Source organism: Octopus sinensis, linkage group LG30 (assembly GCF_006345805.1).
Source record: "Octopus sinensis linkage group LG30, ASM634580v1, whole genome shotgun sequence".
Taxonomy (NCBI): domain Eukaryota; kingdom Metazoa; phylum Mollusca; class Cephalopoda; order Octopoda; family Octopodidae; genus Octopus; species Octopus sinensis.
Window position 1 is genome coordinate 7,619,379 of NC_043026.1, and position 27,500 is coordinate 7,646,878.

Below are 27,500 nucleotides of genomic sequence, written 5' to 3' on the forward strand. Positions count from 1 at the left end.
TGCTTTTACTGTAGAGTGACTCTGGAAAAGGAGCTGACGAAGGCGGCAGACGATGGCAGATGGAGGGTGACGGCGGATGGAGGGTGACTGTGGCAAACGGTGTAGGGGTGTGGCGGCTAACGGAGGATTGTGATGGGTAGTGGTGGCGACAGGGGTGGATGGTACGGACGGAGGAGTATGACGCAAGATGTTGGCGGACGGTGAAGGATGGTGGTTGATGTGATGGTCATCTGTGGGCAGTAGAGAACATATGACTAAAGGTTTTCCAAGCATGACCATCTCGACGTTACTTCTAGACCACATTCTTTCATGTACCCTTCGATTTTTAATACAATTGAGTATGACTTGAGAGGGATTTAGCTGCTGCTTCTGAATTGTGGACTAACCATATAGGAGCTTTGTCGTTCGTTCAGCTGGCAGAGAATGTCGGACGATGACGAAAGTGGCGGGTGAAGCAGTGGGGGGAAGGTGTCAGAGGGGATGAGGGTGGTCGAGTGAGGTCTGTCAGAAGTGGGTGGTGGATCGTTGATGAAGTTGTAATTTAACCCTAGGTCATCTCCAATTGAGCAAATCTACGGTCAAAGACAGTCCAGTTGCGACCATCCAGTCTTATATATTGAGAACTAAATAATCGACCGCGTAAGTTGAGATTTAGCTGCTACTTTTAGCATGTTGAATGGTCAGGTAGCGGGTTGTGGCGGACAAAGACGAGTGTGGCGTACGGGGTGGGGGGTGGGGGTTGGGCTTCACGGACGATCGTGAAATAAACAAACGATGGCAGAATGTGGCGGATGATGACGGAAGTTAAGAGCGAAAAGTAACGATCGTTGTTGCTTAGCCCCAGGTCAGTCCTGATCCAACGGAGCTATGATCAAAGATGTTCCTAGAAAAGTGACCGTTAAAACGATGACGGCGACGACAATGATGATGATGATGGTGGTGGTTATGATGATGATGATGATGATGGTTAGGATGATGATGGTGAGGATGATGATGATGATGATGATGGTGGTGGTGATGATGATGATGGTGATGATGATGATGATGATGATGGTGGTGGTGGTGGTGATGGTGGTGGTGGTTATGATGATGATGATGATGATGATGATGGTGATGATGATGGTGGTGATGGTGGTGGTGGTTATGATGATGATGATGATGATGATGATGATGATGGTGATGATGATGGTGGTGATGGTGGTGGTGGTTATGATGATGATGATGATGATGGTAAGGATTTTGGTGGTGGTGATGATGATGATGGTGGTGGTGGTTATGATGATGATGATGATGGTGATGATAATGATGATGATGATGATGGTGATGATGATGATGATGATGATGATGATGGTGGTGGTGATGATGATGGTTTCTTTAATTCCCTTGCACATTTTTGTATGGCGCCCAACTCGAACCGTTTCCTGAATTGTTCGAATTAACAATCCCGGGACAACTGAAATTAGTCGACGATTTTTTTAAAGCATTTTATTCAAAAATCAAGTGAAGCCACGTGATTGTATTTAGTTTAAGTATTAATAAATTCCGGAACGACCGAATAGAGCTGTGGCTGTTTTAACATACTGAAGCGTCGAATCCGGATATCATATTTTTCTGCCAAACATAAGTTACATCTGTATGATCCAGTGGTGGTTACAGACTCATCGATACACCAACTTATATATATGTTATTGATTTTTCTTATCCTTCAGTTTCCAGGTGTATCGAGAAAGCGGAGTGGACGTTTGTCTTTAAATTTCAAGTAGTGAGTGTCTTGTGTGATTATACTTAGATTTAAATGTATTTCCCATCAGTCCTACACAACAAATTTTCTATGCCAAATGATAATAGCAAATACATTAATCACCTTTACCATCGGCCGTAACAACAACAAAATACAACAAACACATTGATTGACATGCAAATATAATTTTATTGGTTCATTACATTAGTTATTTAAATTGAAGTGATGAAAAGTTTGTGGGGTTCGATCTTCAATTATGTTTAGTGGGTAGCTGAAAAGACAAAGAAAAAACATTAACGGTAAATATTAGGAAATGACTGCTTTTGGCAAAAATAATACGAAATTTTATAAGATTTTTTTTTTTGTTTTCGCTCTCTCAGATGCTATCGGACCTGAATATATAACAGGTACTTTGCGTTGCTATTTAGGCATCATTACTTGGAGTGCTAACGTGATCCGATCTGACATGCTAGAAATAACTGGGAATTCCCAGTTAAGTCCTACGCTACTTTCTTAAGGAAGAAGGACATTAGATAAGTCAGCTTTAATCCCCAAGAAAAAGAAAATGACGGCATGGTCATGGTTGGAGACCTTCGATCATAGTTCTGCTCGGTTAAGGCATCATCTGAGGCGCTGCAACGCTGGGGCACTGCGATGATGGGGCACTGGGGTGCTAAGCAACAGCAGCAACAACAACAACACCAGCAGAATCAGGTTTTCTGATATTGTTTCAATTATATAAAACCGTAGCTTTTAGGTCACTGTTGTTGCGCCATTCTATTTGTGGACGCCAAGGTGGACTGTGGTCTGAGACTGAACCAGTTTGATCTGGTATACACAGCTAAGTTTTTATTTTTTGTCCCAAATTGTTCTGTCGAAACACACAATGGGACAGAAATAGCGACTGAAACCTCTGGCCCCAAAACCCCTGGCCCCAAAACCTCTGGCCCCAAAACCCCTGGCCCCAAAACCCCTGGCCCCAAAACCTCTGGCCCCAAAACCTCTGATTACGTTTGTCAAAAACACAAAACAGACAAACTAGAGCCACGACATGTGCCTAACAGAAAAAAGGAGGGATGGTCACAGAAGGAGTGGGGGAGCATAACAATGAATACTTACAGCATCGGATCGGGATTGGTAGTTGGACATCGTTGTAGTGACATTGGTTGACGTAGTAAGAAGAGACATCGCAGAGGACCTTCAAGGGTTTGTTGACGCTGGTCATGTAGCTTGCGCATGCGTGGTAGAATGGATTGGGGTTTACCTGTAATGACAAGATGGCGGTGATAAGCAATCGAGTTTCGCATCGGGTAAAACACGCACGCACACATACGCATATATAGTTATTAAGATGCATACAGCTATGTATATATGCAAACGTGCGCATACATGTGTGTGTGTGTGTGTGTGTGTGTGCGTGTGTATGCATATGTGAATATATATTGTTTACGTCCAATGGACAGACTTCACGCATTAGACTTCATCTGTCCAAGAAACGACTTTCAAACCAATATTTACTCGCTGTTATTTATAGCTCTATCTACTTCGAGTTCAACCGTCAAAAACAAATGTGTGTGTGTGTATGTATGTGTGTACATGTATGCATGCAGATAAACATACATGTATGCGTATGTATACACATACACATGCACACACACACACACACACACACACACACACACACAGAGGCAAGACTAATTAGCTTATTAATTAATATATGAGAACTATTAAGGCAGCGAGTTGGCAGAGTCGTTAGAACGTCGGGCAAAATGCTTAACAGCATTGGTGCCTTCTGTCTATATTCCGAGTTCAAATTCCAACGAGGTCGACTTTACTTTTCATCCTTTCGGGGTCGATAAGATAAGAACCAGGTTGAACCCCGGGGTCAATGTTATCGACTTAACCCCTTCGCCAGACTTCCTGGCCTTGTACTAAAATTTAAAACTAACATATCGGAATTACTAATATTAGTAAAAATCGATTAAATGAACAGACACGAAAAGGTAGACAGTTTCTTACCTGTTTGAAGCAATTCCTAAAAGGTGACGATGGTTCCATGAACATTTCGGCACATTTTCGGTTTTCAGGGACCATATGACCACGGGCGTGGTTCTGGGAGCGACAGGAGCGAGAGGTGGACCAGGAGTTGGCGAATTCTTGCAGGTCGTTGGTGGCGTGCATGTTGGACATGGTCATGTCGTTGGTCTTTTCGTTGTCATAGGTACCGAATAAGCCTCCGACCTTGTTGTAATACCATCCGCTGATGTCAACGATGTAGAAATCGGATTTGGGGTTGCAGCTGACGGTGTATCCGTTGGTGCCCTCAACAACGATGAGGTCGCCGTTGCGGTGGATGTGGACGTCGCTGAGGCTGACGGGAAGTTTGCTGACGCGGTCGTTGACTTCAACCTTGATTTTGAAGAATTAACAAAACTGAGTGTGAGAAGAACGTTGGAGGGTCGGACAGAAAGAGGAGAAAAAGGGAGAGAGATACAGGAAGAGTGATGCTTATATATATATATATATGTATATATATATATGTGTGTGTGTGTGTGTGTGTGTGTGTGTGTGTGTGTGTGTGTGTGTGTATAAAGTAAGGTAACGATTCAGATAAAATCAAGTACTTGAAAAGTTATGTACTGGGCTGGGTTTCATCTGATGATTACGGTTTTTCGTAATGGAATAAATGTTTTCTGTCTTCTGTTAAAAAGATGCGTAAGAAACAGCTGTTATGAGCTGATAATTATCCATCGTCTGTTATCATTCATTTGATGCGAAAATATATCAGTAGTAGACGAAAATCGTTCAGGCGCGGCTGTGGTATTACTAGAATCGAATTTCTGTCTTTAGGGACTTCGACAGTTTCAGGCACCCATTGCTAATTGCATGCTAAGACACACACACACACACACACACACATACAGACTGCAAAGGATATTTGAGCGCATTTAACTATCAGTATATTACTGTACGGTTTAACTTGTTATTTCTTTCAGATGCCCCGTGGCAGACAAAGTGCCAACGCTCGAAATGAAAAGGCACGCAGCCATTGTTGCAAACCTGTAGAACATCAATTTAGAAACTGAGAACTTTCTAAGAAGATCTGAAATGGTGAATGGATAGGTTTCTGCGATTGTGAGAGGAGGGTGACTGATGGTTAGAGCTAGGGGTCTAGGGGTCAGAGTGATTGTCGAGAATGATGTGGAAGGGATATGGAAAAACTAAAAGATGGCTAACTTACTTTGGAATCTCTTGTGATTCTGATCTTGTTTCCAGTCTTGGTTGTCATTGAGATGGATTCAACAGATGCTTGGCGTCCCTTGTTCCTGTAATCAGCGACGATCTTGAAGTTGCCTTCAGAGCGAGCCAGGATGTAGCTGCAGGTTCCTTTGAAGTTTAAGTGGCGTCCATCAAAAGTGGTGATGTGTTCTCCGCCGAACAGACTGGCACGGGCTGAAAAAAAAAACGAGATGGGATTCGATCAATGTGTGCCTCAGTATGTATTTGTGCGAAAGGATGAACGGCAAAGTCGACCTCGGCGGAATTTGAACTCAGAACGTAACGGCAGACGAAATACCGCTAAGCATTTCGCCCGGCGCGCTAACGTTTCTGCCAGCTCGCCGCCTTACAACGCTAAGATATTAGAACACACACACACACACACACACACACACACACACACACACCACACACACACACACACACACATGCACACACACACACCTGTTTGCAAACAGAAGTACAGCGAATAGAATTATAAATTTGATTGAGATTCGAACCTTTGAATGGTGGGACCCAGTTTTTGACGTCCGAGGATGGTTTGACGTGGTAGTAAGTGTCATAGACGGTCCAGTCAGTGAAGGCCGATAGCTTGTTGGAGTACTTCTGGAAAGAACGACTGACTTTATCCAAAGAATCGCTTGTGTCTTCTAGGTGTCTGTAGGCACTGATTAAGCCATGATAGTAAAGTTGGGCGCTGATCTCACCGTTCTTGGGATCAAATACCAGGACTTTTAGATCGATGCTTGTCAAAGCTTTCTTCAAAGTAGCGACTTCTTTCTTCACAAATCGAATGACTTTGTTTTTCAGATCGGGAAGGACTTCTTCAAGGTGTAAGTAACCGTAGGATTTCAATACCTATAGGAGAGAGAGACATACAAGTGTGTGATATATATATATATATATATATATACATACATACATACATACATACATACATACATACATACATACATACATACATTGAGAGACAAACAGTCTGACCGACTGACAAACAGACAGACCAATAAGTGTCTACTTTCAAATGCATCTAGTTATCCGTCGGTACGTTGTACATATTCAGTGGTACCTAGTTACAGCCAGGTAGACTGAACTCGCTGGGTTTTGCCCTTCTTTGCTCAGTCATCGTTAGTGACAAGTTAGATTTTCACTGGATCAATGAAAGAGCTTACATGTGGCTTGATGGCTTGCTAGAAATAGCAGCAAAATTTCACTCAAATCACATCTTTTATAAATGAAGAAGGGCGCGAAACAATGTATGCTGTAGTTACTTGGACAGCCATGTTTGGAATGTCGCTGATCATAATCCGCCTGATTAAAACTGACTGAGGTTGAATAACATCAACAACAATAGGAGGACACATGGCGTCTTTGATACACTACATCAGAATAAAAGATGGCTTGGTCACGGCTGGAACATCTGTTATGAAAGATCTGTTTGTGCAGAACTGACCTGGGGTTAAGCAATGACATACAACAACCACAAGAAAAACAACAACAGCAAATGAGTGTCTTACGTGTTTGTAAATATCGTTGGAGATGCTGAGCAGGAGGTCGACCATTGGGTGCGAGAGTACACTGATGTCACCGTGTTCGGCGATGAATTCCTCTTTCATGTTGTTCATTGCTTCATACATGCTGACCATGTAGTCAACAGCTTTGGCAATTAATGGATGCTTCTTAATCTGGTCTTGGACACCTGAAAAAAGCCAAAGAAGAAGAAGATTTACTTTTGGATGACAGAGAAATGGTTTATGGAAAACAATATGGAAAGATTTCTCAATTGCGTGAAATTAAAGTTGGATTTATATTTTTAAAAAAACCGTGTTTTTGAATTAATAAATGTTTTAGATCAGCTTAATTACGTGTGCAATATCTGAATGATAAAAAAGGCCATTTTCAATGCGGTTTGCCATGGAGAAAAGACTCATTTAATGGCGCCCATTGGCGGAAATATGTCGCCAGTTTATGAAGCTAAGTTCAATGCCTACTTACGTTTCATCACAGCTGGGAACTTGCTGATATAGGTGTTGATCTCTTGGTGGAGGGAGGTGAAGTGTTCGAATCCATTGTTAAATTGTTGTTCAACGTATAGGAACATTTCATCAATTTGGTGGAACAGCTTAGCCTTGGCAGCCTGCAACGAGAGTAAACTTACACTCTTAGTATTTTCATATTGGAAAACGTGGGGGATGACAAGGGAGGTAATTAGGGAGGTGACAAGGGAGATAATTAGGGAGATGATGCTAAAAAGAACGAGCAAAGTGACGACAATGACGACGAGGAAGAAGAAAACTTTCATCTTTTGCTGGTTAACTGCAAAAGGGTTGATGGCGTTGGGTCAACATAGAAGGGCACGTTTGATAATATATTCCTAGATATACTATGTCTGAATAAAAGACGAGATAGTCTTATTGGCTGGAGCATCTTTGATCATAGGTCTACTGGATCAGGACTGACCTGTGGCTAAACAACACCAACAGGAGCAACAACAACAACAGCAAACACAATAAACTGAGACAGATTCGAATTCTTGGGATTTTTGTTGTTCTTCATACTCTCTTTACTCTTTTACTCTTTTACTTGTTTCAGTCATTTGACTGCGGCCATGCTGGAGCACCACCTTTAATCGAGCAACTCGACCCCGGGACTTATTCTTTGTAAGCCCAGTACTTATTCTATCGGTCTCTTTTGCCGAACCGCTAAGTGACGGGGACATAAACACACCAGCATCGGTTGTCAAGCAATGCTAGGGGGACAAACACAGACACACAAACACACACACACACACATATATATATATATATACATATATACGACAGGCTTCTTTCAGTTTCCGTCTACCAAATCCCCTCACAAGGTTTTGGTCGGCCCGAGGCTATAGTAGAAGACACTTGCCCAAGGTGTTTCTATGAAAATTGTCAGCATAGAAGCCACATGTTCAAACTCACCTGATAGCCATTTTCGAAGTCGGAATAATATGAGTCAACCATTATTTTAGCTTCGTCAAGTTTGTCGCTCATGTAGGCGTTGAATTCTTGCATTTGTCTCTTCATGTATACGAGATTGTTCTGGTAGCTGGTCCACATTGATTCCCAGGCCCCCATAACCGAATCACCCATGCTTTTCATGTATAAGACATTCCTGCCATAGAGTTCGGCAACTTTGGCGGTGTGTTTAGCGACGTCCCTGTAGATGTCGTTGTAAACCGAAGGGAGGTAGTTGGCAATTGGTTCCATATCGTCTTTGAAGACTCTCTTAATATCTTGCACTTTTGACACGAATTCTTCAGAAACACTCTTTCCAATAGTTTCACCAAAGGTCTGGATCTTTTCTCCGTAGGTCTGGAATACGACAAAACCATAATCCTGAAGAAAAAGAAAAGGAGGAAAAACAATTGATTCGGGTGTTGCGAAATCGAAGTTCGATTAGATGTTTAGTATAGTGGCAGTCATTAATCTCGTGGGTTCTTCTATACTTTTGTAGAGCACAAATTTCTTCTTCTACAAGAATGTTGTTGACAGTGACATCGACGTTCCGGCTAGCTACGCCATCGCCGACGATGGCTTGGTTGGCCTTCGAAGTCACTGACAACAACATTCTTGTAGAAGAAGAACACACACACACACACACACACACACCACACACACACACACACATGTCACCCGTTAAACTGTCTGAACAAGAGATAGAAGAGTGAGCCTGGGAACTTACAGTGATTTCCTTGAGCATCTGGGTGTTCCATAAAAGCTGGAAAAACAGAATGCTTGAGGGTCTCATTTCTATGATCAGTTTTCCGTCTCGGTTCGCCTTCTGCTGTCCCGAAGTCCTGTAGGCCTTCATCATAAGCTTTTTGTCCATGACTTCTCCATCGATGTGGAACACTTTTTCAGGGTTGGCTGTAACACAAACGAAATATTAAGGTACGTGTATGGGTAGTGTAGTAAACGAAACAGCCCCTTTAAAGATTACCTGTTTTAGGGTTTAAATGATGTAGGGCTTAACTGATTTAAAGGTTAATTACTTAAGGGTTAACTGTTTTAAGGGTTAATTGATACACCTTTCGGGGAGGGGATAAATCGATTGCATCGACCCCCAGTGCTCAAATGGTACTTATTTTATTGACCCCGAAATGAATGAATGGCAAAGGTGACCTCGGCGGAATTTGAACTCAGGACATGAAGACGGACGAAATGCCGCTAAGCATTTTGCCCGGCGTGCTAACGATTCTGCTACCTCACCGCCTTAATAATAATAATAATAACAATAATAATAATAATAATAATCGCACTAGTAAGAGACCTTCAAGATAATAATAAAAGCAGCATTTAAAAGGAGGTTACCTTGGTCGTAGTTTAGTTGGAGGTGCATATTTTTGGCGTTGGGGCTGATTGATGCTGTGGCCTGCATGTCATTCATACCAGATTCTCGTTTGTTCAAAGACACTGAATACTGCTTGTTGGTGTCTAGGGATCCTGTGATTTCAATATGGTTCTTGGGAGACACAACCTGGTGATTAGAACAAGGTTTAATTAATACAATGATCATATATGTATATATAATGTTGGCAAATGAGATAAGTATAAAAATGTACATTGTCCATTTAATTTTAAAAAATTCTATATGTGGCTGAAGATTGCTCGACATTTTAAAACTGATGTAATACTTACATTGTTTAATAAAATGAAGTAGCATGAAACGATTGTACTACACTACCTTGGATATCCTTGTTGCTTATTTTGATTTTATATATATATATATAGACATACATCCATATATATACACACACACTATGCTATATCGAATTAGACAGTTTAATTGATATAATCACTGTTAATTTTCATAATTACTGGAGGGAAGGAGTAAAGTGGTTCTTCTGTGAGGTTGTTCCATCTACTAGAAATAGCAGTCGAATTTCCAGAAATTACATCATAATATATTCAAAAGCAAAAGTCGTTGTGTTGTGTAATCGTGGACGCACAATGACTAAATAGTTGGGATGGCCACAGAAGGAACGTCTTTGATCAGGGATACGTTGGAATAAAATGGATTTGGAATTAAGCAACAACGAGAGCCCTTTGAATGATGCAGTTCCAGATGAAGATATCAGAAAGAAATGTTTGGCTTTCGCTACATCCCAAACACCATTTTAAAAATAAAATAGTAAAATATGGGACGTGTTTTAATTTGAACTCTAATCATGAATTAGGAGTGGCTGTGTGGTAAGTAGCTTGCTAACCAACCACATGGTTCCGGGTTCAGTCCCACTGCGTGGCATCTTGGGCAAGTGTCTTCTGCTATAGCCCCGTGCCGACCAAAGCCTTGTGAGTGGATTTGGTAGACGGAAACTGAAAGAAGCCCGTCGTATATATGTATATATATATATGTATGTGTGTGTATATGTTTGTGTGTCTGTGTTTGTCCCCCTAGCATTGCTTGACAACCGATGCTGGTGTGTTTACCTCCCCGTAACTTAGCGGTTCGGCAAAAGAGACCGATAGAATAAGTACTGGGCTTACAAAGAATAAGTCCCGGGGTCGATTTGCTCGACTAAAGGCGGTGCTCCAGCATGGCCGCAGTCAAATGACTGAAACAAGTAAAAGAGTAAAGAGTATAAATAGATTAACTCCAAAGTGAAAAGTATCTCTGTCCCCTTATTTTCTGGATATTTTATTTTCTTTAAGGGATGCTTAGCGGAAAATGTGCTTACCTCAAAGACGGCTTCCTGTGTGACCTTGTTGATGTCGGTTCTGATGATGTATTTATCATAATAACGTCTGTGACTGTTGTAGTTGAGCTCCACTCCGGTGCTGATTCGTCCTTCTTTGGCAGCTGCGTAGGCCATCATAATGAAAGCGAGTTTCGTGTATGGTTGCTCGACGTGGAAGTCAAAAGTGTAGTTGCCTCTGTTGTCAGCCAGTTTCATATCCAAAGTCAATGCTTTGCGGGGATCTTGGTCAGCGCTGAACTGGAATCGGCTGCTGAAGATGGTGTCACCACGGCGGCCGGTGAAGATTGTTTTAAAGTGCATTCCCTGAAAATGGATAAGAGGAATATATATATATATATAATATATATATATATATTATATATATATATATATATATATATATACAAACACATACACACACATATAAACACATACACACACATATACATCTATATGCGACGGGCTTCTTTTAGTTTCCGTCTACCATATCCGCTTGCAAGGGTCTGGCCAGCCAATGACTATAGAAGAAAACAGTGGCCCAGGGTGCCACGCAGTAGGACTGAACCCTGAAGCTTGTGCTTAGGAAGCCAACTTCTCCGCCGTACAACCACGCTCGCGCCTTTTCGAATAATTGTTGCGCAAATGTAAATATAAATGCTCCGTGTGAATAGAATCTGATGACTTCTCTAAGCATCAACGTAATGCATTCACGTGATGCCTCTCGAATATTGAGAACGAATCAAACGACGAATCAATGGCTGAGTCGCACAACTGCGAAGAAGACCAACTGAAGCAGAGACAAAATAAGTTTACTCACCTTTTTCTGGTTCGGGAATTTGACGATCGTATTCATGGTGTAGATGTTGTTGCTCTCAATAGAAATATCGGCTGTTATTTCAATCTTCTCGTTTCTGTTGTTGGCGTCAGGTATCAAGGTGAACATGGCAGTATGTTGATTACGATAATTTTGAACATTTCCGGTCAGTTGGATGGTACGACGGGGTAAGATCAAACTAAGGAGTGCTTCGCTTCCGCTTGAAGTTTTCATTTGAAGTTCTGCTCCTATTTTCTGACTGTCTTTCTCTCCCCAACTGTATTCAGCCTTCACTGTGTACATATCAGAAGATTTCTGGATATGGAAATTTCCAGTCAAGTCGCCATTATCGCCCATCACTTTCAAAATGATTTTTCTAAAGAAAGTAGATCGGCTGTCATTGTTAACGTATCTCATAGAAGTTTTAAACTGCTTTTCCTTGTCACTGGTGTCTCTTTGTAAATCGAGCTCAACATTGAAGCCGTTGCCGGTATTGACAAAGTTTACACCGTAGAACTGTTTAGGGAGGGAAACACTTGCTTTCATAAGCCTGTTGGCATCGAGTTCAGCAGAGATGGTTAAATCTTTCAAGTTTCTCAATGGAGTCCTCATTTGGAAGTTTCCGCTTGTCGAACGATCGTCGTGAGAAGCCTTCGATGTGATGACGTATTTTTCGTTTTTGTAATCCATCTTAACATTGTAAGAATACTTCTGCTGGAAGCTTACTTCTACGTCATAGCCTGCAAGTCTGCTACTGGAATCGGTTTCGATGTGAGCTTTGCTTTTGAAGGACATTCTGGTCAGTTCGTGTTGATAAACCAGAGTAACGACACCTGTTAACTGAGATTTCAGTACCAATGATGATTTGATCCGGTTCAGTTTCATTGGTTCAATATCGACCTTCATGTGAACGTCGCCGGTGTAAGTGTTATCGAGGTCAAAAGAAGCTGTCAAACCACGTGACAGATTTACGTAGGTCTTTACTGAGCTCTTTCTTCCATTCATGTTTACGATGAATGACTGGCTGAACTCGTTTGTATCAAAGTTTGTTTGAATGTCAACATTGAAGTTGATCGCTGTTTGCCTTGATTTCACCGATGATTTCATTTGCATCACGAACTGTCTCTGGTTCAGTTGAACATCGACATTGTTATCCAAAAGGTAGTTTCCAAACGTGGCCTTCACATGGCTCTTACCATTGGCAATGTTGCCGGTGTTTTCAACCAAGATTTCGATGTCATCAGAAGAAGGCCTGGTCATACGGGCGACCATTTGTTTGAAGTTATCGTTGACCATCTTCACTTTGTAAGTTTTTCCGTTGTTGGTCAGCTGAGCAGACAGACTAAAGTCCTTGACGTGTTCGTTCAATTTTGCCTTGATCTCACCTTTGTTGTCGGGAGAAGAAAAACTGATCAAAATGTCTTTATTCTCTAAAGAGATATCACACTGATACATGTCGTTGTTGTTCTGGAAACGCACAGACAAAGAACGGTCCTGTCGCTGGAGGGTGAGTTTCTGGACACCCAGTTCAGGAGTGGACATATTGAAGCTCATGTAATCGAAATAATTCATGTTGGAAGCAGCAAATTGGTAACTGTTGTAACTGTTGATCAACTTTGTCTTGAAGCTCGAAGACTTAAATCCATTCATGACGTCTCCTGTCAAACTGAAGACGGGTGTCTTGAAGCTGAGGGTGTATGAGTGACTGTCAACATTTACTGAGGTTGCAAAAGAATATTCAGTTTTCTTGCGCAGTAACTGAGTGTTAAGATGGAAATTTCTCAATTCGCCACCAAAGTCAAATTTCAGCTCGTTGTGTCCAAGTTCTGGTGTGGTCAGTTCAGCGTTGATTCCTTTCATGTAATTTTGATTGGAAAGAACCAGTTTGTATTGTTGTTTGTCAATGGTCACGCCGGCGAAGGCCTTGAATCTTTTCAGTTCTCCTTCAAAGTCCAGCTTAGCTTTGACTCCTGGGAAATAGACGTTGATGTCCAAAGTCTTGTAGTATGCCTTATTGGAGGCTGTCACTTCATAAATGTCCTTGTTGTGTTGCAGTTTGAGAACCACGTTGAACTTCTTCAATTTACCGGAAATGGTAAGAGTGAGGTCATCGTTGAAGGTAGGAGCTTTCAGATCTCCCTTGATAACCATCTTACGTCCAAAGTTTTTGTAGGATCCTCCCAAAGTGACCCTTTTCTTGTTGTAGACCAAGGTAGCATCGCCGGTGACGCCGTTTTTCTTGGCATCAATGCTGCTTTTAACAACAACCTGGTGTCTCGGAATTGACATAGCTACTCTCATCTGCTCGTAATAGCCTTTGGTGGAATAAGCAATTTCATATTTTGTGTTTCTTATCAAAACACTGAACATACCGTTTAAGTTTTTGAGAGTGTTATCCATCTTGATAGATGTTTCAAAGTTGAAAGGTGTTTTAAGATCGAAGGTGATTTTTTTGTAGAATTTTTCGTTGGAAACTTTCATCAGGAAGGCATCTTCGTTGTGTTTAGCCTCAAAGATCAAGTTGAACATCTCCGGTTGTCCGTCTAGTGTGAAGTCCAGAAGGTCGTTGAATGAAGGTGTTCCCAGACTGGCTTGGATACGTCTGAAGTAGTCCTTGTTGGACAAATTGAATTCGTATTTCTCGTTATTGTGAGTGATGTCAGCTTGGTATTGGAACTTTTCTAAATCTCCGCTCAGTTTCATTAACATTTGACACTTGTGGGTTGGAAACACAACTTTGAGCGCGATTTTCGACATATGGTTGTAAGCGGCATTGATTTCGTAGTTGTCAGAAGGTGTGTGGAGGTAAAGGTCAAGTCCGAGAGAAATGTCCTCAGGGTCCACCATCAAGTCCATATTGAATTTCACTCCATTCGGGGTAACAATCTGTAAGGTGACCTCTCTGCCATACTTACGGATCGACATGTCGCTTGTGTATTGGTCGCTGTTTCCAATTTTGTGTGACAGAGTCATGACCATGTCATCGAAGTCGCCAGTCCTAACAAATTGAGTTTCCCAGTCGTCGTAGTTTCTCAGACTAATCTTGGAGGAGATTTGTGTGTGTTTTGGTTGGTTCTTCATGTTGCTGTTGAACATAAATTCCCTGGCTGCCTTTATCTGGAGGCTAGACTCCATATTTTGATGTGTGATATCAAAAGAGAATTCATTATACCTTTTATGAGATGTGGTAGCAACCATATTTACTTTGAAATCGTCCACACTGTTCACGTTGTACAAACCTTTGAAGACAAACAGTTTTCTATCGTTGAATTCAGTTTCAAAATTAATGTTCTCATATCGTCTCCAGTTACCTTTTAGCGACAGTGTCATTTTTCCTTGTCTTATGGTATCAGAGTGAGTTTCGAGTTCAATACTTGCATCTGTCCTGTCCCTTGATTGGCTTGCTTTCAATTGTAGTTGCTCCAGATAGGGCAAAACTTTCACCGATGCCCTAGCCATGGAATCTTGGCCTCCTGTTTGGTAAGAAACTTCCATGTTCATATTTGTAAGGGAAGGAAAGTCAGGACTGTCAACATTGAAAGAATATGTTTTCCTCTCTCCATTAAGGATTACAGTTTGAGCCTTGATTTGTCTGCTGTCTGGAAGTCCTAAATGAACATTTATCTTATGGCTGGAAGATTCTATCTTGTAGTTTCCAGATAACAAAAGATTCTTACCACCAGATCCGATACGTATTTCACTATCAAAATAGCGGCCGGCTTCGAATTCAACGGCACCGTCCACTGAGGCATCGATGGAACCTGACTTTATTTCGGCATGGGATGTTTTCCTTGCACCAGACATATTCAAGTTAAAGGAGGCTGTCATCGTCTTACCATCGGGTCCTGTCATTTGAGCATTCACATCGAAGTTGTCTTTCTGTCTCGTGTATTCAGTATTCATTTTCATTAACTCCCTGTTGTTACTTGTAACTGTCACGCTACCCTTCAGTCTCTTGGGCAAACCTTTCACTAGCACAGCTGATATCTCTCCGTTTTTGTAATAACGCAAAGAGCTGGTGTAGCCAAGATTAATCGAAGATTTAGCTTGGTTATGCTTCAGAGAATATGAACCACCGATGGAGTTGATTCTGTAATTTGGCAGATTAATTTCGCAGTCTCCGCTTGAAGTCATTTCTCGATCATCGCTCTCCAGAGCAATCTTCATGTGACCTTTAGCATCAAACATATCAAAAGCCAGGCTTGCATCACTGTTCATCTGACTCCTGTCAACATTATGGGCCATACTCACATCAAGATAGGTTTTCTTGTCTTGTTTCACCAACATCATGGCGGTCTTTTTGATGTCGTTGTTTTTCAAAGCAATTTTCACATCTGTCGTAACTCGGTTGCGCATGTGCGAGAAATTGTATTCAAATTCTTTGTCAAAAGAATTCAAAGTCATGTCTTGTTTCATCTCATCTGTGTTGTCGTTGCTTCTCAAAATACTATGGGAAGAATACAAACATTTCTTGTTGGTGGTAATACGTTCGATGGTTTCACTGTAACTCTGAAGACTTCTGAAAGGTGTAGTGATGCTAAATTTGGTGGTTGATCTCCTTCCAACTACACCGACTAACGATGCAGTAGCAATTATTTTTCGATCCTGTGCCCATTCTAACAAAAGATCTCCGTTGCCGGATATATCAGTTTTACTGGTATCATATTGAACAGAGGCGACAGCTTTGTAGTCAATGTTCTGCTCAAGGGAGAGAATCTGTTTGTCAACGTGAAGTTCGGCCATTGCTTTGTAATTACGATCAGCCATGTTGAGAGTGGTGGTCAGTTTAGCTTGTTTCTGGTTGGGTAAGGTGAGCTGGTTGTCAACCATCACAACTTTGGGACTGTTCCTGAAAGTTGTCTTCACTTTTACCATGGTGTCCTTTTGCCATTGGGCACATACTTCATTCTCGTAAGTGTTTGTGTTGAGTTGAACCAATTTCTCTTCGAATTCCATGACTCTATCGGGATAAGCAAGAGACACCTTGACGTCGGTGTTCTGCAAGCCCTTCACTTTGACGTTGCTGTAAAACAAACCAGTTTTTACCAAGTAGCGAGGAGAGACTTGAAGCATGATATTGTTCTCAATTTTCCTCATGGGGGAGGTTGCAGTGTGGAAATGGTCGGCCTTCACGTGGAAGTTGACATTCTGTTCAAGACAAAAAAAACGAGAAAGAGAAATTTAAAGGTTAAGTCAAGATTTTTTTGTATACTTTTACTAGTCTCATTCCCCAAGTCGCGGCCATGTTGGGGCATAGCTTGTAAGGGACATTTTGAATAATTCATCTTCCAACAACTGTAACTATAGCCATCATGACTGTCACTCAACTGTGACTGTAGCCATCATGACTGTCACTCAACTGTGACTGTAGCCGTTATTGGAATCACCGAGTTGTGATTGGATTTAGAACTGGAATCACTCAACTGTGACAACGTACCGAAATACTCTCTATGTGTATCGGACCACCCTTACGGCGACCAACATTTTACACGGACCTGCTGGAAATAGCAGCTGCATCTCACTCTAATCACACCCAATCTTCTAAAATAACGCAACGACAAAGACGCATTTGATAATGTAGTCCTAGATGCACTATGCCTGAGTAAAAGATGACATGTTCACAGCTGGAACTTCTTTGATTAAAGATCTGACTGAATCAGAACTGACCAGGGGCTAAACACCAAGAAGACAGGACACATTAGATGGAATGATCTTGGCTGGAGCGTCCTTGATCATTGGCCTGTCGGATCAAGTCTGACCGAGGGCTAAGCGGCAGCAAGAACAAGGAAGAAGAACGCATTAAGTAATGTAGACTCAAATACCACAGCAGCGGAGGCGGCGGCGGCGGCGGCGGTGGTGGTGGTGGTGGTGGTGGCGGCGGCGGCGGTGTGGTGGTGGTGGTGGTGGTGGTGTGGTGGTGTGGTGGTGGTGGTGGTGGTGGTGGTGTGGTGGTGGTGGTGGTGGTGGTGTGGTGGTGGTGGTGGTGGTGGTGGTGGTGGTGGTGGCGGCGGCGGCGGCGGTGGTGGTGGTGGTGGTGGTGGCGGCGGCGGCGGCGGCGGTGGTGGTGGTGGTGGTGGTGGTGGTGGTGGTGGAGGTGGTGGTGGTGGTGGTGGTGGTGGTGGTGGTGGTGGTGGTGGTGGTGGTGGTTGATGTTATCTTACCTGTCCGGGATGTTTCACTGACATAGCAAAGTTACATTCTCTTGTGACTGATTTCGTCTTGTAGTTGATGACTGAGTTCACCTTCAGGTTGTTGAGGGCCTTGTTTTTCGGGTTGCCATAAGTGAGATCCACATTGGTGTCCAGGTGGTTGTTAGTTTTGGTCAGCTTGCTCTTCACGTTGAAATTCAGCCAGTTGCTCTTCTTGCTGATCAAGTCACTGTAAAGAATAATTCACATGCAAAGTAAGTGGAGGGAGCATAGTGAAACATCATCATTATCATCATCATCATTATCGCCGCATATCACACTGTGATTTCGTAATCGGCGCAGTTTTATGCACTTTTTACTCCTCAGTGCAAGCATAATTCAAGATATATAATGAATAAACAAAAACAACATCCCAAGCGAACAGCCATCGTACCCAACGCAGCAGGTAGGAATGTTTACCCCTTACACATCTATGTAAATGGCGGGCTTTTTTAAAAAATAACCTACTTCGAGAATTGTTTCGGTACGATGTGTTTATTTATTTTAGTAGCTTTGACTTTAAGAGTCCCTTCAAGCATGAGGCATCTATGTGTAATAGTGCCCTCTATATAATATATATATATATATGCACATACATGAATGGATGTGTATTTATTTGTATGCATATGGATGTGTGTGTGTCTATGTATCATTAAAGAGTGGTTACTTACGCGGTGCCGGAGTAGGTAGCGGCGTTCTTGGTTCTGACGGTTCTTGTCTTGGCAGAAAGCGTAAGACGGTCCGAAAATTTGGCACCAAAGTTGTAAATGGCGATTATTCTGCTGCTGATTCCGAGAGGTTTGGAGTCTAAGTCAATGTTCAACTTGCAACTACCCTGTGGTGACTTAAATATGATTCGGGCAGTGTCCCTGCTCTTGGCTTTACCAACATTCATTGAAGTAAGTGCTGAAGCGGGCAACGATATATATACTTAATTAATATATAATTAATAAAAAAAAGAAAAGAAGCAAAAATACAATAAGAAAAAAAAACAACAACGTGAGGACGTGGTACGTGCACAGTATTAATAAGACGCTCAGGGAAGGAAAGAAAGGGTGTTTTACGTTTCCATCTCTTTCCGAGTGTCTTCCCAACACTTAGGGCAGAGAAACTCACTGCATACAGTGGTAGGCCATTAAAATAAACACAGCTGATTGGTGTTTTTGTCAAGTCATGTTGGTAGAAAAAGATGAGGAAGAAAGACAGAGAAAAAGGAAAGAACGAAAAAAGAGAAAGAAAATCGAAAATAAAGATGAGGGAGGAAAGACAATTCTCTCCTCAGAGCATTGTGGTTGCTTTTGTTGTTGTTCTTGTGTTTGTTTTAATATTATGATCGAAAAATCAACCTTGTAGAAAATGCTGGACTCGGGTTTTCGCCCACTGAGCAAATTTCTTTTGCGTGTAAATGAATGACAGATGTTATTGACTTACCATTCAGATAAATTGGTTTGGAGAACACTTTGTCAAGATTCATTTCCAGATTTCCCTTGCCTTTTCCATCATGGCTGATTGTGGATTCGAACACAACGACATCTTTACCCGACATCGTAACCTTTAAGTAAGGACTATATTTGAAACCAGACTTTTTGGGAATCTTTCCAAGACGAGTGATCAAGTTGTATTCCTTTTTGCCGAGCTTCAAAACAGAAGTTGCTGCCATTCCTTTGGGTACATTTTGTGCAGACACTGAAAGAAAATAAAGAAAACAGACACAGCTTTTAGCGCCCGTTTCATGGAAGGAGTTTGTCCATCACAACCTTTAAATCGGAAGTCCTGCACCATTATATTTCTATATAGCAGAATGTGTGTGTGTGTGTGTGTGTGTGTGTGTGTGTGTGTGTGTGTATGCGCATGTGTGTCTGAAAAGCCGAAAAACAAGGGAAAGCATTTACACAAAGACTTCAGACATACATTTATCTATATGGGCGAAATTGTTTTCAACTATGGCCCGGGCAGACAAAAGCCTTGTGAGAGGATTCGATAAACGGAAACTCAAAGAAGCCCGTCGTATGCATATATTCTTTTTATGCATTTTCTTTTTACTTGTTTCAGTTTTTTGACTGCGGCCATGTTGGAACACCGCCTTAAAGAGTGTTAGTCGAAGAAATCGACCCCAATACTTATTCTTTGTAAGCCTAGTACTTATTCTATTAATCTCTTTTGTCGAACCTCTAAACACACCAGCAGCGGTTGTCAAGCGATGACGGGGGTCCAGACTCAAATATATATATATACAGACTATATTATATATATATATATAAACAGACTATATTATATATATACACACACATATATGTATATATATATGTAGATATATGTGTATATGTATGTGTATCACTAATAATATATATATATATATATATATTTATACGTATGTGTGTGTGTGTGTGTGTGTGTACAAATCTCCGACTCACATTAAGCCAGCCACTTCCCTGCGGATTCCTCCAAGGAAGAGGAAAAGGAAAGAGGAAAAGATGGATTTTCTCAAACTCGAAGGCGAATCCATTATTTTGCAAAAAAAAAAAAAGCGGTATAAAAGCGAAGACTGCTTCCGTTCGACTCACCTTTCAATGAGATTGGTTCAAGCATCGATCCTGTGACTGATGCGCTCAGGTCCAAATTCTTCCTTGCCATATATTCCAAGTTTGCTTTCGCAGCGAATTTCGTTTTCGGGGAAGTGAGTTCAAATTTGGGTGCAAGCTTGAAGACGTTCTTTGCATTTTCAATTTCGACTTTGGCCAGCATTTTGTACTCTTTGTTGTCGATAAGCACATGTCCGGCTACAGACTTCAGAGAAAGACTGTTGATAAGGGTTCCTGAAAGTATTGAAGGTATAAAAGAATATAGACTTATATATATATATATATATATATACTCGTGGGACCTGTGGAAATTACACAGAATGAAAAAGATTAAGAGAAGCTTTTTAAGAAAGAAAAGATGATTTTGTTTCTTCTTTGCTAAGTTATTTCACTTCCAGTCACAATAATATATTATAATATATTATAATATATTATAATATATTATAATATATTATATTATAATTTTAAAATTCCCCCCTGTTAAGCACTTTATATTTCTTTCTTTCTTTTCATGTTTCCCTCCCCCAACCATTAACACTTCTCTCTCCCACTTTTCTTTCACCGTCATTTTCTCTCGCTCTTCATCTCTCCCTTCAACTTATCACGTGATGCATTTGGCCTTAGTTTATCATTTTAATCCTCTCTTCTTTCTTCTCAACTCATACTCACGTATACACACGTACACACACGTACACTCACACACACGCATATGTGTTAGTCACACTTAGTCTTGCCGTCTGAATAGAAAAGGTTTCGCTGAGGAGATTTAATAAAACTGGAACATGTCCAGCAAAGACAGTACCACTCCACTGACACACACACACACACCGCCAGTTGAAGCTTGTATCGAAGAGTTGAAACGTACCTTCCATCTTTAAGTTTCTCCATGGTAATGATACAAAAACTGTGTTACCATCCAGCTTAAAGAGACATTTTCTGGGTACCTTTGACCCTGGGGTATCAAGCATTACATAGCCGTTGGGTCCCTGCAAAGAAACAAACATTTACATTAGAATGCGTGGGTGGCTGGATAGACAGTCGACAAGTCCCTTAATCCCTTGGGAGTTGTTGGGGCGCTTCAGCGTATCTAGGATAACAAAAAACCCTGTCAGAGCCCATCCTTCTCCAGGCTGAGCTCAGTTCTACAGCTGGAGCAACCTGAAGAGAAGTGTTCAGCCCAAGAACACAACAGATTGGCTGAATCGAAACCACAATCTTACGATCGCGAGCACAACACACTATCCACTAAGCTACGCATGCATGGAGCAGAAGGGCGGCTGGTGATCGAGTAGCTACGAAGTTATCTATATCTCATGGGATATGAAAGGAGGTTATAACCATATATATATATATATATATATATATATATATATATATATATATATATATATATATATAGATAGATAGATAGATAGATAGATAGATAGATAGATAGAGAGATAGATAGATAGACCGATAGATAGATAGATAGATAGATAGATAGATAGATAGATAGATAGATAGATAGATAGACAGACAGACACATTCACATACATAGATATATACATACATTAGAGAATCTCAAACTGTTTAATTAAGGGTGGGTGATCATGGCAGGAACATCTCTGATGATCATCTTAGCTAAGCAAAATCAATACCAGGATTCCAAAATCAAAGAATTTCAAGAATTTCACGACCAAAATCTTACCGGGAAATCAGCTTCTATGATGTAATTGTTGGGAGCGTCTTCATTGATCATGTAAAGGTCATAGGCGAATGGTCCGGTGAAGGGGAAGAATGGAGCCATTTTGTTTGAGGAAGCGTCAACATATTGTAATTCCTGGCAGAATCTGAAACCAGTGATGGTCTTCATTGTTTGGCCAGTACAGCTCTTGGATTGCTGGATATTGCTGGTGATTAAGTTCTCCTTCTTCTCGGTTTCTCCTTGGATTGTGTAGAATTCGCTCCTTTGGAGGGGAAAATAAATGCAAGTTATCATTATTATCATTAGTAGTAGTAGTAGTAGTAGTAGTAGTAGTAGTAGTAGTAGTATTTTAACCGGTGAAAGTTACAGACTGTACTTTTTGATTGTGCAATGTTGTCTGATGAAATGGCCTGTTTATGTAATCTTATAATACAACGATAAATAAATAAGTAACCACTCTGCAAGAAACGTATATTGCAATAGCTGAACAATTGTTTCCATTTATATTTATTAAACACACACACACACACACATATATAATATACGTATATAAATGTGGATGCGAGTGTGTTTGCGCGTGTGTGTGTATGTATAGATCTTTGTAAGTAGGGGCAGGAATTGGTAAAACAAAATGTTGTCTACTTACTTGAGGTTGAAGATTTCAGTCTTCTTGCGAGGGAATCGAATTTCAGCGCGTTCCTTGTTGGTGGTGACCTCCACTCCAGAACTGGTGTGGGCCCGGGTCAGCATCTTCAGACCAGTTTTAGTCACGTGTGCGTCAACACACATCTCACCTTTTACTTCAATGGCAGCACTGCAAGAGACAAAGATATATTTTGCCATTTTTGTGTGTGTTTGTGTGTGTGGGGGGGATTGCTTAGAAATATTTTGATTACAAGACAGGTGAATCCATTCCTTTAAACATCCATCCAGTCATCCCCGAATGCACACACACACACACACAGATAGAAACATGTATAATGCCCGAATAAAATAATGGGAGGGTCATGGGTGGAACATCTTTGAGCCTAGGTATACTGGATCAGGACTGACCTGGGGTTATACAACAACAGTAAGGAAGGACACATAAGATAATGTAGTCCTTGATACATTTATGTCTGAATAAAAAGAGCGACGGTCATGGGTGGAATACCTTTGAGGGTAGGTATACTGGATCAGGACTGACCTAGGGTTAAACGACAACAGTGTAGCGGCGATCATGTCACAATATGTCTTACCTCAGTTTGATTTCGGCGTTGAATTTGCCCTTTGTAAAAGCATGTTTGCTGTCGTAGTTGATGCCCCCAGTTGTGGTGACGGTGAGGTTCAATGGGAGACCCATACAGGTAGGGATCACCATGCGACTGTCAAGGAGCTGCATGTTCTTCAGAAGGGAGGATTCGCCTTTCTTGAACAGAGACATCGGATCGGAGAAAACGTTGCTATGGTAATAGAGTTCATTGCCAAACATCCTCATGTAAATGGCGGCTTTGATTTTGTCCATTTCAGCATCAGCCTGTGGTGGTGGAACGAGATGAAGATGTATATACGGTTAGAGAGGAAGGTAGGCAGAGAAAGAGATAGATAGATAGATAGGTAGATAGATAAATAGATAGATAGACAGATAGATAGATTGATAGATAGACGGATATATATATATATACATATATATAGACAGATAGATAGACAAACAGATAGATGAATAGATATATAGAGAGATAGACAGAGACAAATAGATTGTATAGATAGATAGATAGATAGATAGATAGATAGATAGATAGATAGATAGATAGATAGATACAGAGATACAGAGATAGATAGATAGATAGATAGATAGATAGATAGATAGATAGATAGATAGATAGATAGATAGATAGATAGATAGATAGATAGATAGATAGATAGATAGATAGATAGATAGATAGATAGATAGATAGATAGATAGATAGATAGATAGATAGATAGATAGATAGATAGATAGATAGATAGATAGAAAGAAAGAAAGAAAGATAGATGCGTGAATGGGGATTAGGGCAAACTCACAAACCATCCGACAGAATTACAAACATAGAGGCAGAGAGAGGCTGGCTGGCGGGCCTTCAGACAAGAAAAGAAGCGGGATAGAATGATCTAGATGGTAATGTTGGAACTCTTCATACGTACGTCCTTTGAGGTCTTGTAGGATGCGAAGTATTTTTCCAGGAATGTCTCCAAACCCTCGATACGTCCACCGACTTCCAGAATGTTGATTGCGTGTCCGAAGAGATCGACAGTCAAATTAAGGTTAGCGGAACGTGGGATGAAAGACTTGGAAGAAAAGATGACATTGCTGTCCATTTTAGCTCCTGTATTGATACTCTCGAAGAAGAAAGATCCCTCGTAATTGCGAGAAAACTTGCGACTGTCAAGGTTGAATTCTTTCTTTAGGTTCTCGTCCTCAAGGATTGATCGGATGTGTTGGAGATGAGGATCAGATGTTTCCATCAGGTTTGTCAAGTGCGACCACACAAAAGATCCAACTTGGTTTGATGTTTCCTTCTGCAGCATATCTCGTAGATCCATGAGTATCATTTCATTGGGACATTTCATAAGAGCGAGGTAAGCATTGATTCGAATCTCAGAGTCTTCAGTCACGTCACTGAAAACACCCATCAAGTCTGAGCGCTGAAGAAAGGAAACAGAAGAAAACAAATATATATATATTTATATACCCAAATTTAATTTAACTTTTGAGAAATAAAATCTATTAAACACTATAAAATCTTTACGTTTCCATTACTGCACAGTTTCACCATTGTTGGTTATTCAAATGTTACGTGTTGGATTATCTCTATTTCTAAATATGTTGGAATATTGAGTAATAGACACAGAAACTAACCAAAGGATTGATAGCTTTTCTTCCTTGTGATGTATGCGAATATCTAACATTTTAGCATACAAGGGAGATTATTTCTATGAAAGACTAATTAAAGCTGAAATATGTAACTTGTGGAATTCTACAAAATGGTAGCCTTCCACGAGTGTGGTATATTAGTGTACACGAACACACACACACACACACACACACACACACACACACACACACACACACACACACACACAAATACACAAATGTACGAATACTGCCGTGTTGTGGATTTCTATATATATCCACGTTAAGTAAGATGATCATAATGCTATTTTTTATCTAATACTGCTTCCATCACTAATAACGAATTTTTTTGCAATTCGATAGTGATTAGTTAATCACTATTTTTTTTCCATCTTCAGAAGCAAAATTTCTTTCAGCGTTCGGATAATATTGGAGACTTGCTACAGATGATGTGCAAAGACACAGAAATCATGATTTAACCATTCCACCAACGCTGCTGACGATTTTCGTCTTCCACTGATATATTTCTGTGCCTTTTAGCCCTGAAGTATATAAGTAGCAGATGTTTTCTCGAGGCGAATACCACAGTTTTGTGACTTTCTGCGGCATATCCTCGTTAAAATATACAGAAGCTGTTACACTGAGCTATATTCTAATTATCTTAAAAAGCTTAGAATATAATATTGTTTAAAAGCCAAAACTCAATCATTGGCTTTCTTCTGAAAGATAAAAAAAAGCGACATCAAACGATATCATGTTTTGTAAGACTCACCATTGCGTCACAAGGTATACGACGGAATGCATCAATAGCAGAAACTCTAACGTCCATTGGGTTGCTCTTTTTAGTGAAGCATCTGGATAAACGAGAAACAGCCTGGGCAGTGTGGCCGATGTTTCCAAGGGCACGGAGAGCGTGGATGGTCTTTGAGTTGGATTGGTCACAGTTGCCGATCATTCGAACCAACTTTCCGACGAGATCGTTGATTTCAGTGTCAGCGCCACAGTTGGGTCTGACGCTGCAGTAACTACTGGCAAGAGATGAGACGGCTAAGATGGTGTTTCCAGAAATTTCGCTGTCGTCCAGGAGAGGCTGTCAACGATAATAATAATAATAATAAAATAAGAAGAACGAGAAAACATTAATTACAATCCAACTCGGAGTAAATGAGTTGTTGATAATCAAAGTTAATGAAGTTTGTGCACTTAGATAAATTCGTAGATTGATGAGGGTCATGTATATAGTAATGGATAGATAGATAAATAGATAGATAGATAGATAGATAGATATGAAGATAGATAGATAGATAGATAGATAGTTAGATAGATAGGTAGGTAGGTAGGTAGGTAGGTAGATAGATAGATAGATAGATAGATATAGATAGATAGATAGATAGATAGATAGATAGATAGATAGATAGGAAGATAGATAGATAGATAGATAGATAGAAGGAGCTGCATGCTACAATAGGCTTTGACAGAATGCAAAACATTTGATGACCCTCACTGCTGAAAGGATTGGTAAGTTTTAAGACCAAGGCGGTCTATTTCACAACGGTATCGATAGATGACATTAGGGGTCAAAATTAAATGGGTTGATTTAGAAGGTGAGAGAAGGAAAAAAGTTAGGACTTTTTGTAGTGGGGGCCACTGTTGGGTTCTGTGGGAGTTTGTTTTAAAAGAGAAACTTTCTTACCGAGATTGCAGCAATCATTTCTTTCGAAGGATGGTGAATGAAGGAAAGAGATAAAAGCCACAGCTGAGCATCAGCACCAGTCACGTGTTTTCGAGAGATCAAGTCTTGAATCATCTGAACTGAAGCTGTTGTTCCTACCATTGGAATGGCATCCAAGAAGTACTTCCTGCAAAGCGGAAAATCGGTTTAACAAATTACTTGAGCTAAACTGGGCTTCCGTTAAACATATATTTATACCTATTTTTCTTATTTTAGCGCCCTCTTCTGTTCTGTCCTCTATGCATACATTTGTATGCACGTGTATCTATATGTATGTGTGTGTGTGTGTGTGTGTGTGTATGTGTGCGTGTATGACATCAACCTCATCAACGGTGTTTCACGTCTGTTTTCTCCGCTGGCAGGGTTTGGGGAGTTTGACTGAAAGATTGCATCACGCTCCAATGTCTAGTAATAACATGGTTTCTGTGAATGGTTACCTTTCCTAACGCCAACCAGTTTATAATTTGCACTGGGCGCTTTTGACGTTTGCACTGGCATTAGTGAGGTCACCAAAAACACTCACAAAGCAAACAAATAGACCTCTTGACTGACCGGAGCTTTACTAGAGGAAGAGGTGGCTTTATGCCAGGGGTTGAAAGGCTAAAATATGAGAGGGACAGATGCAGGTGTCTCGCCATAGAAGAGGTACACGGTTACCCTGAATTATATAAGTACGAATGGCGGTAACGGGAAAGACGATAACGAAGTGGGTGATGAGGTGTCAGAGCTAATCACTAAAACAAAAAAGATCCACCAAAAAGGACTGATTTCAAAACTGAAGACAAAGGTTCTAATTACGTAGTCGGTTTAATCATATAAATACTAACTTTGGTATTTCGACATTTTGTTGGCAGAAACTGGTTCTGGAGATTTTGTTGTGGATCTTCTTCAAAACCCC

General features: G+C 40.8%; 1 protein-coding gene across 1 annotated transcript in view; it reads right to left on the bottom strand.

Moving 5' to 3' along the window:
• Nucleotides 1-1,910: 1,910 nt before the first annotated feature.
• The window catches only part of LOC115226724, a 33,273-nt gene continuing 7,683 nt past the window's right edge, over nucleotides 1,911-27,500 (bottom strand). The window contains exons 7-30 of the mRNA XM_029797745.2: nucleotides 27,430-27,500; nucleotides 26,564-26,729; nucleotides 25,643-25,960; nucleotides 24,162-24,662; nucleotides 23,237-23,514; nucleotides 22,645-22,812; nucleotides 22,002-22,260; nucleotides 21,180-21,300; nucleotides 20,297-20,548; nucleotides 19,164-19,418; nucleotides 18,404-18,638; nucleotides 17,706-17,922; nucleotides 11,548-16,692; nucleotides 10,731-11,054; nucleotides 9,364-9,529; nucleotides 8,735-8,919; nucleotides 7,972-8,388; nucleotides 7,016-7,157; nucleotides 6,538-6,719; nucleotides 5,521-5,878; nucleotides 4,983-5,194; nucleotides 3,761-4,150; nucleotides 2,861-3,005; nucleotides 1,911-2,012 (exon numbers count right to left, since the gene is read on the bottom strand). The exon at nucleotides 27,430-27,500 is cut by the window's right edge and continues 185 nt beyond it. Of these exons, the coding sequence (XP_029653605.1) occupies nucleotides 2,002-2,012; nucleotides 2,861-3,005; nucleotides 3,761-4,150; nucleotides 4,983-5,194; nucleotides 5,521-5,878; nucleotides 6,538-6,719; nucleotides 7,016-7,157; nucleotides 7,972-8,388; nucleotides 8,735-8,919; nucleotides 9,364-9,529; nucleotides 10,731-11,054; nucleotides 11,548-16,692; nucleotides 17,706-17,922; nucleotides 18,404-18,638; nucleotides 19,164-19,418; nucleotides 20,297-20,548; nucleotides 21,180-21,300; nucleotides 22,002-22,260; nucleotides 22,645-22,812; nucleotides 23,237-23,514; nucleotides 24,162-24,662; nucleotides 25,643-25,960; nucleotides 26,564-26,729; nucleotides 27,430-27,500 (10,518 nt within the window). The 3' untranslated portion in view covers nucleotides 1,911-2,001. The remainder of the gene's footprint in view (nucleotides 2,013-2,860; nucleotides 3,006-3,760; nucleotides 4,151-4,982; nucleotides 5,195-5,520; nucleotides 5,879-6,537; nucleotides 6,720-7,015; nucleotides 7,158-7,971; nucleotides 8,389-8,734; nucleotides 8,920-9,363; nucleotides 9,530-10,730; nucleotides 11,055-11,547; nucleotides 16,693-17,705; nucleotides 17,923-18,403; nucleotides 18,639-19,163; nucleotides 19,419-20,296; nucleotides 20,549-21,179; nucleotides 21,301-22,001; nucleotides 22,261-22,644; nucleotides 22,813-23,236; nucleotides 23,515-24,161; nucleotides 24,663-25,642; nucleotides 25,961-26,563; nucleotides 26,730-27,429) is intronic.